The sequence below is a fragment of the Alosa pseudoharengus genome, unplaced genomic scaffold, assembly GCF_046254945.1.
Source record: "Alosa pseudoharengus isolate Yale_2024_CS ecotype anadromous, Long Island Sound unplaced genomic scaffold, YU_APseudo_1.1 YU_APseudo_1.1_scf_2, whole genome shotgun sequence".
Lineage (NCBI taxonomy): Eukaryota > Metazoa > Chordata > Actinopteri > Clupeiformes > Clupeidae > Alosa > Alosa pseudoharengus.
In genome coordinates, this window is record NW_027468663.1 from 27,449,832 (window position 1) to 27,459,213 (window position 9,382).

General features: G+C 41.6%; 2 protein-coding genes and 1 non-coding gene across 7 annotated transcripts in view; 2 read left to right on the plus strand and 1 right to left on the minus strand.

Annotated features, from left to right (window-relative positions):
- The window catches only part of lrba (LPS-responsive vesicle trafficking, beach and anchor containing), a 205,339-nt gene extending 200,931 nt beyond the window's left edge, over positions 1-4,408 (minus strand). For all 5 annotated transcript variants that reach the window (XM_076294354.1, XM_076294353.1, XM_076294352.1 and 2 more), the window contains exon 1: positions 3,483-4,408. In XM_076294354.1, coding sequence (XP_076150469.1) covers positions 3,483-3,671 — 189 coding nt within the window. In that variant the 5' untranslated portion in view covers positions 3,672-4,408. The remainder of the gene's footprint in view (positions 1-3,482) is intronic.
- Positions 4,409-5,085: 677 nt separating this feature from the next.
- On the plus strand, positions 5,086-7,863 carry rps3a (ribosomal protein S3A). Its single transcript, XM_076294364.1, has 6 exons — positions 5,086-5,199; positions 5,867-5,970; positions 6,183-6,370; positions 6,664-6,872; positions 7,081-7,190; positions 7,694-7,863. Exons 1-6 carry the CDS (start codon positions 5,138-5,140, stop codon positions 7,828-7,830), a joined length of 810 nt encoding a protein of 269 aa, XP_076150479.1. The 5' UTR covers positions 5,086-5,137; the 3' UTR covers positions 7,831-7,863.
- On the plus strand, positions 6,041-6,112 carry LOC143135764 (small nucleolar RNA SNORD73). Its single transcript, XR_012989196.1, has one exon. It is a non-coding gene; the product is annotated as a small nucleolar RNA SNORD73 (small nucleolar RNA).
- Positions 7,864-9,382: the final 1,519 nt, after the last annotated feature.

Consider the following 9,382-nt stretch of genomic DNA (forward strand, 5'->3'; position numbering starts at 1 on the left):
AATTCTCAAATCATGTCCAAGCCTTGTGATCGCAATATGATGATAGACAGTGACAAACGGCTCCATCACCAAGTCCTCCTCAGATCGTGGCCTCTAATATTTAAGAGTGATTTTTTAAAATGGGCCCAGAAATGCCCATGGTCTCCATCAAAATGCATGAATGTCAGAATGTTGAGATTAATACTTCACCTGCCAAGTAGGCCATACTCAAAGTTTTAAATATTCTGGCAAAAATGAAACAAAATCTAAAAGCTAAATCTTAATAAGATGCCATCCCATGCCCATCTGCTATAATAACAATTCCAGTTAAATCTGTCATCCTGGTAACTGACTAGAAGACACTGTCGTTCTTCAGTCAATATATTTGTTTGTAACCTGGATTATCATTGAAAAGTGGCTGTGAAGTTATACATTCTTTCTGGACTGGTGTAGTGTGTGTGTGTGTGTGTGTGTGTGGTGTCAGAACTGTAGTGTGTGGCAGGCAGTCAGAGGGCATCTGGGTGACTACAGGACATTCTATGCCAACCGGTCAGCACAAGAGCACAGCCTGGAGCTGGAGTAGCATTATCTGATCCCCCACACTGGACACAGAATGGCACCGTCACAGCATTCAAGTAATCAGAAAAGATGCGCACAAAACACACAACCACACATACAGTACACCTGTGTGATGGAACATCCTAAGCATTCCCAGTCATTAAGCTGTGCTGCATCACTAATCTGAAGGCACACGCCATTTCTACCAAAAGCACAAATTTAGCTGTTGTATGGAAAACCACAGACTGACCAGAATGCCATGCAGCAAGACTGTAGTCTAATAAATACTGGCAATCATCATATGTGTCATGACTTATGTTGGGGCTATATGGCAGGTGTGCATTTTCCCATTTTAGCCACTGTTTTTGGCTAATACATTTCAACAAAAAGATTTCATTTGCATGTGTCACAGAAAGGGACAAGAGAGCAAGAGAGAGACAGAAGTTTAGAGATGTAAGCAGACGGATCTGATAAAGCTATTTAAAGCAGTTAGCAATGCTCTACTTAAGAACACCTCATTTTTCTCCTGAGAAACCTGCCTCAAAGGAAGACCCGTGCCATCCATATAAACTGTCAACTAAGAGCAAAGAAAAACACAGTGCCTACATCAAAGATGTATATTCCAATTTGAGTGAAAAACATGGTGCCTGAAGACAAAAGATCATTTCTGCCAGAGTCCAAGAGAGGGCCGATATTTAGGCTTTAGGTGAATGGTATCACATTTCGGGCAGCTATTGGTATCCCTTACGAGAGCAGCAGAATGGTGAGGTAGAAGCATCAAATATTTACTAAACCTCAGGAGAGAATTTAGTTTTTAAATTATCATCTGATAATTTAGTGGCAGTCTTATATCCTAGTAAAAAGTATGAAGGTGAAAAGTCTGCTGAAACTACTTTTCTAGCATATCCGCAAAGCACAGTGCACATCACTGCTTTAATAGAAGTTTTGAAAGAGACTGACAAGAAATCTTATGTACCCCTGAGCTCATCAGTTACCCTTAGGCATGACCTTACATGGTTTCCATGACAACTCACAAAGGTAAATTAATCATTTTGTTGTACCACCACCCCCAAAGCCCACCCCACTCCCGACACACAGACACACACACATTCCGTCCACCCCAACTTCATATTCCAGAATGCAGTTAAGGGGATGAGAGAAATAGATCACACTTTTCACAGATATTCACAAACGGCTGTAATCATGCAGCCATTAGATCATTTTGCCAACAATATCTTATTTGTGTGATTATACCATCAGATTATGTGACTGGAAGCATCCTCTGCTTCAGGGCAATGTTTGTGTGTCAACTGAAGGTCAGACAATGTGTTAGCTTGGTTTACTTCCTCAAAGCGAGACACATTTGCTCTTTTGCAAACTCATACAATCATTATGATTCATTAAAAGCAATTTTCAATTCATATATTTGTCCATTGACCAATGGTGAATCATCCGTTAATACTCTCTTCAGAGGAGGAAGTTTCAGAACTCTGTGAGGAATTAGATTAGCGTTGAACTATAAATAAACAGCAAAGGACTAAGAGGAAGAGAGAAAGAGAGGAATAAAACAGAGCACAGTGAGAGTGGCATGGAAAACCAGACACTGAAATAGAGAAGTGCATCTAAAAGTGGGAAGATGTGTGAATACACTAGGATACTGTGTGCCCACTAAGCTCTAAACCCCACTGGCACCACGTGTCTACAATGTCCCATCAAAACAGCTGAGGCCATGTTCTCAGAATTATTTTTGTGTCTTGGACAATCACAGCTAACATACTAAGTTCTTTCTCTATGACACAATAGATCTGACGAGTTCAAATAAATATAGTGCTACTAGTATAGGCTACTTTTGCCTTGTTGTTCCAAGAGAATCTTTGGGCCTAGCAGAAAAGGCCTTGTTTTGCTTCACTGGAGCAAGATTCTTGCGGTCAGATCCTTTGATAGTGTCATCTCTGAGCCCAGGTTGGGAAAAAACAGAGCACAGCATGGTCCTCTCTACTCAGCAACCTGGCCATAGGGAGACCAACAGTGGTTGGGATGCACACTGTAAACGTGTGTTGTGTTGCCACAGTGACAAAGCAGTTTTGTAGGTTGTATGTCCTCCTGCTGCTGCTGCTGCTGCTGCTGCTCTCTGCCCACCCCCAATCCCACACCCATTGTGTCAGCTCAGCTACTCTCATCTTACTTCCTTATTGGTTTTCATTCATTCTGGTACCAATGCTCTACAGTGTCCATGTGTAGGCCTAACACTTCATTTGTGGGCTTTCCTTATCAATTAAAAAAGAAATATGTTTAGGCTACTTAACTACTGTATAGAGTGGAAAAAAATAATGTTTTTCTTTCAATGTAAAAACAATTAGCTTACATTACTGTTATGGCTGAGCTTTCTCTTCCAGGAAATTCCCAAACAAGTAAAAGATTATGATTTTACCTTAACAAAGACATTCTACACAAATTGTTCACTGAGAGGGAAATATCTACTGCAGTGTAGGCTAGGCCATAGGTTACATTTGATTAACAATAAACAATATTAGCATAGCCAACCGCTATAGTCTACGTTATATTACAACAAGCATAGCTTAATACCTCTCTCATGATGACTGGACCACCAAATAGGCTGATACCTGGTTAGATTATGCTACCTTGCATCAATTAGGCCTAATCTTTTCAAATAATCAAAACGCAACTTAACTACAGCAAAGTACCCTAGGCCTACTATGGGAATAGATAGCCTAGCGGTGTTGAAATGTGTAGGCCTATTGCCCTACTGTTTTATTACCCAAAGATTTCTTTTGAGAAATGGCATTTCCTTGTTCGCAGAATAGGCTGCACTGAGATCTCTTAAGCCAAATTTCCAATAGATGAGGCAAGTGTCGTGGAATTCGGGATAGCTGAGTAGAAGAAATGAACGACTATTTAAAGTAACCAACTCGTAATCAGCTTACCAGATTGAAGACGGTCTCCACAATGTCCCGGTTCGAAACTTCCCCAACATCTACTAGGCCCGCAAGGACAGCAAATTTCATTCGTATTCCTCGTATAGGAATTGCAGGATTGAGCGACATTGTGGCCAGTCTCTCGTCCTTGCCACTGTCACCAGTTTGTGAAGTAGACGGTGTCTCCTCGCTAGCCATTGCTAAAGAGGGGCAGGTGGTAGTAACAGGTAAGGCACCTGTTCGACCTGTAGGCGGTCACCGGAGAGTCGATGGAAAAACACTTGGATATGCTCCTTCTCCCTTGTCAAGTAAGCACCCTTGAAACAAAACAAAATGTTTTCCTCTCCATCCAAAACAGCCCTGGATGTCACAAAAAGCCTATCGCAGTGTGCAAGGTTGCTATGAAAGCTTCAAGGCAGGAATTGAAGTCAGAGACACTGCAACATTGGAGTTGTCACAGCGATTCCGCCGAAGTCCAGTCTCTACTGTCTAGTTGAAACTTGATAACAGCCTGTGTCGAAAAACTGAACCGGCAGTCGCAGCATACAAATTGTCGTTTCCGAACACCGGCAGTCGGCACAACTAAGCTATAAGATTAACATCCATTCAGGCGCTCTGTCAAAATTACGTGAACAGGAAACCGCGACTCACATTTCGGCGACAGGCTGCAAGAGAACTTACTGCTAGATGACAGTGCCTCAGACAGGTAAAAGGAGCGTGGCTGTAGCGAAACTCCCAAATCTAAGGCAAGTCTGAGGACAACCCTGTCCACAGCGGTCAGAGGACAAGAGTCCACTTCGTTTCCCCGGAAAAAACTACTATGTTTGAGACAGGTCTCAGCAATAACCCAGTTACAGCGTCATCTCTTCCTCATTCACCTCCTGCAACAGCCCGTCTCCGCCATGACAGTGTTCTCTCTCGATCTAGCTGAGCATGCGCAGTTGGTGTCAAAATGTTAAAGTAGACTGGCTCAGGTGTGTCCCAGGTAAGAGTTGCTGGTTAGTTATTCGGGGTCTAGTGACATCCAGACTGTGAGAAAAATATTTACTTGCATTATTCTCATTGGGGTGAAAGGAGAAATTAGAAATCACGCTCTATTAGATTATAGCGTAGGCGTGATTATATTAGAAATTAGATATTAGAATTAAGTTAGTGTAGCACTAACATTTTATTGAATATGCTGCCTATTCCAAATTCGGCTAGTTAAAATATATTTTAAAAATCATATATGTACATAAGGAATCCACTGCGCTATTAATGAACTGAACGCAGGGATGATGAGATAACCAGGCTGAGAGAATATGCTATGATGTGCAACAATATATCCTTAAATGTAGAGACATACGATTTGCATGTGCCTAATTTTCCCTCCTAATGGGGTAATTAGATAAAAAAAATAGATTCATTAATTAATTAAATTAATTCATTAATTAATTCATTAATAACTGCAATATTCCAGTGTGGAATTGGTTGGGATGTTATATCTGTAAGTTGCATCAAAGTTGAAACCTTCGATGCGTTATGTTATATTACCAACCACGCGATGGTAGCAGTGTTCAAAAACAGCAGCATGTATTTATATCGCGAGACTTTCCAACTCTCAATCCCCGCTTAAGTCTCGCGGTACTTCCGTCCTTCCTCCTCTTTCACTCCCTGTGTTCAACATGGCAGTCGGCAAGAATAAGAGACTGACCAAAGGTGGCAAGAAAGGTGCCAAGAAGAAGATGTAAGTTATTTAATATACATCCTAAATGAGCAAATACAGTCTTTTAAGAATACTTGTGAAAATTGTGGTTTGAAAATGCGATGGATGAAGCCGATATTGAGAGGATTATCTTGGGTGACGTACCCAGCAAGTCTGCTAGCGTAGGATCCGGAGCAAGGGTTTCCCTGGTCGTTTCTCTTCGGCAATTTATTATAATGGTATACAACGTTGGAGGCATTTTATTTAGTCGAGTTACTTTGGAAGCTTTACTGGCATTCTGGCATTCTTTTGGTCGACATATTAACTAGCTGAAGAAGTTTATCAACAATGTTACTCTGCCATTAAGCATGTTGGCAGCTCTGCGCCAATGTTAATGTTAGCTCTTGCATGGCTAATTTGCCGGCTTTCATAGAGTAAAATGGCTGATAAGTCATTGCTCCTTTCCATGTGCAATCGTGTAACGGTAGCATAGTTGGCTGCGTCAGAATGAAATGTACTTTTGTATAAACGTTAAAGCGGCTAATAACTTAACTCTGGTGTCCTACGTGTGAAGTCCTCTGCTTAGCCAACTGGCTAGCTTGTGGCGGTCATTATACCAGGAGGAAGGTTTTATGGGAATTGTCAATAGATGAAGCAATAACAGTGCATTGTTTTAGACTTAAACTATGCAATGTCTTTCCCCTTACAGCGTTGATCCTTTTTCCAAGAAGGACTGGTATGATGTCAAGGCACCAGCCATGTTCAACATCCGCAACCTGGGCAAGACTTTGGTCACCAGGACTCAGGGAACCAGTAAGTACTTCTTGAAGTTTGTGTGTTGAATGACTGTTCACTGCATTTTAGGTGGTCATTTCACTTTGGGAACAAGTGATGACAGCAGTTTCGGTCCCATATGAATGCCATTGATTACTTTTCAATGAGATCATCTGATGTTCCCTAGTTATGTGTTGTAACCCATCTCCTTTAGTGTAGATGTGTTCTAGTAACCTTTTTTCTTAATATAGGAATTGCCTCTGATGGGCTGAAGGGTCGTGTTTTCGAGGTGAGTCTCGCTGACCTGCAGAACGACGAGGTCGCTTTCCGCAAGTTTAAGCTCATAACTGAGGACGTGCAAGGCAAGAACTGCCTCACCAACTTCCATGGCATGGACCTGACCCGTGACAAGATGTGCTCTATGGTCAAGAAGTGGCAGGTAAATCCACCTTGTGTTAGTCATGTTGTATTTGAGCAGACTGGGGTCCAATCTCAGTTTGGGTGGGTTTGAAATGTGCAAGTAGATGTGGTAGTTTGTTTTTATCCATATCTAAACAACCTAAATTAAGGGATTCTTTTGGGTGGGTTAAGGGTATCCATTAACCTTTTTAGACATTTTTTATGCAGTGGCTGAATCATGCTAGAAGTTGTGTTTGTTACTAACCCTGAAATGCTTGAATATATTTAAGGTTGCTCTACATCTGAAACTGTATTCTACTTGTACTTTGACAGACCATGATTGAGGCGCATGTGGATGTGAAGACCACCGATGGGTATCTTCTGCGCCTATTTTGCGTGGGCTTCACCAAGAAGCGTACCAACCAGATCAGGAAGACCTCTTATGCTCAGCACCAGCAGGTTCGCCAGATCCGCAAGAAGATGATGGAGATTATGACCCGTGAGGTGCAGACCAACGACCTGAAGGAGGTGGTAAACAAATTGTAAGTAATGAAAACGGCAAATCTTTGGGCAGACTGAAATGCAATAATATATAAGGCACATCTTGGTAATATCTGCTATGTATTGTCAAACTATACTGATTGATATGGCATGAATCTTAAATTGCTGTTGGATTTAGGATTTCATGTCTGTTGGTTTTGGATGTAGAAGGTTGCCCTTATCAAATGTATGGTTGCTGTTTGGTCTCAGGATCCCTGACAGTGTTGGCAAGGACATCGAGAAGGCATGCCAGTCCATCTACCCCCTCCATGATGTATTTGTCAGGAAGGTGAAGATGCTGAAGAAACCTAAGTTTGAATGTAAGTGACCTCAATGATTTCAGTTGATCACATTCATTATATAGTACTTTGTGCAGCAATGTGGCACTCTGTGAACTTGAAATATTCTGCTGCATCTTAATTTTGAGCCTGTAACTCCTCTACTCCTTTTATCTCCACCTATGTTAAACTTTGAGTACTTGTTTTACACTTAGTACTGCAACAAGACAAGACACCCCACCCCTTGGTGTGCTGCATCATTAACTATTATGTTTACCAACCAGTCTGTTATATCTTTAATGGCCCAGACAGGGTACTCCGCTATAGTAGATAATGGTCGTCTGGGAACAAGCAGTTCCAGTCCCTTAGTAACCAGTCCCCTTTAGTCAGGATGTTTTCCGGTGTTCCCTTGTGTGTTCTAACGGGTCCCGTGTGAATATCCCACTTTGTCAGGGTTGATATGTGATGTGGTCTGGTCTCTGGTAGTTGTGATGGGAGGAGAGGCTCTGATGTGGCTGTCGTCCTGATATCTGTTCTGTTTGTAGTGGGCAAACTGATGGAGCTGCATGGGGAAGGCGGTACCAGCAGTGCAGCAGCCAAGCCCGCTGGCGAGGGAGGAGACACTGGAGTCAAGACGGAGCGTGCCGACGGCTATGAGCCCCCAGTTCAGGAGTCTGTCTGAGCTCAGATGTTGAATAAAAAAATGTAAATTTAAGTTGTCTAGGTTTTCCTTTTTTCAGTGTTGGGGATCTTGAATTGGAAGTTGTTTCAGTATTTCAATTTCAATGGTAAGGCTCATTTGCTTCACTGTTAATGTGGGACCCAGATGTGATGGACCTTAACTTAACAGCATTGGTTAAAGACTACTGCTTATGAGATCTGAAATTATGCCCTTTCTAAATAAGACCCCGGTGGAGTTATGTGGAGTCAATTATGTGATTCAGCACAGTATGTCGATACTAATCTGTTAAACTTTTCTGCTAGGCATCCCAGGGCCATGGCCGGCTGCTAAGCTCAATATACTTAGCTTTCTACATGGTGTCCTGATTGGTTAACCACTGAATGTTCAAATGTTCTGAATTGGAGTCCTTTTGGATCTGATGATAAATACAGGGTTCCCACGGGTCATGGAATTTCAGAAAGTCTATTCCAGACATGGAAAGTCAGGGAATTGTATCGTTTTGTGGGCAAAGTCATGGAATATCAGGGAATTTTGAATTCAGAATTGGTGTATATCTGGTTATTAGCTTTACTGCTTGCTTGAGTACTGTAGTTGTGGTTAGCCCAACTTTGTTCATTCAATACCCATTTATTCATCTCTCGCTCTAAAAAAAGTAAACAATTCTTGAATGCTACATGACTGTTCTGAAATCGTATTCCCTTTATTATAAAGTAGGTTATGGAAATAAAAAAAAATTTGTCTGGAAAAGTCATGGAATTTTACATTTCACTGAGAGTGGGAACCCTGTAAATAAACTACAGCTTTGCAATGGTATGGAGCACAATGGAATGTGCACAATCCTCAATGTGATGTACAGCAGCAGCCATGTGAAAGCAGGAGTAGTGAATGTGTGTGTGGTGCGTCATTGTCCGTATGGGAAATTCAGAAGTACAGCAAAATCTTGACTGCTACAGTCTACACTGCCTCCATGTCAAGAGGTTGAAGGTGTATCATCTTCACATGATTTCAAACCTGAACGTATCAGTGAGAAGTAGAGCAGAAGTCACATCAGGGCAGTTAAGGTGGTTGACATGTCAATATTGCAGCCTTGCTGTCAAGAATAAAGTAGGCCTACTTGTAGCTGGATATAAGAACCAGTAACATTTATTCAAAGCTAGAATCAGAATCAGAATTCAAATTGCCAAACTCACTATGGTTTACTTCTATGATACCAAAAATATGTTCCAATAATGAATGAATTGCTAATCTGATTATTAGAAAACATCTTTGTTCTGGAGTGTAGGCTTACAATTCATTTTGTATGTGAACCTGTTTTAGTTCTCGCTCTTCCACTGCTGTTTGATGTTTGTCAGGCTCTTGCTGTACACATAACACGTAGTGAGACACCTGGCTCTGAGCAGATATAAGGCAGGCGGTCTTATTGGTACCGTTGATTCATACTGATCCAAGATGTTTTTGTCAAATTCAGCAAATCGTTCCTCACAGCATGGAAGGGAGGGATGTAATTTCAGTGACTGCTGAGCTAAAATATAACCATCCTTTCTAGAATTGC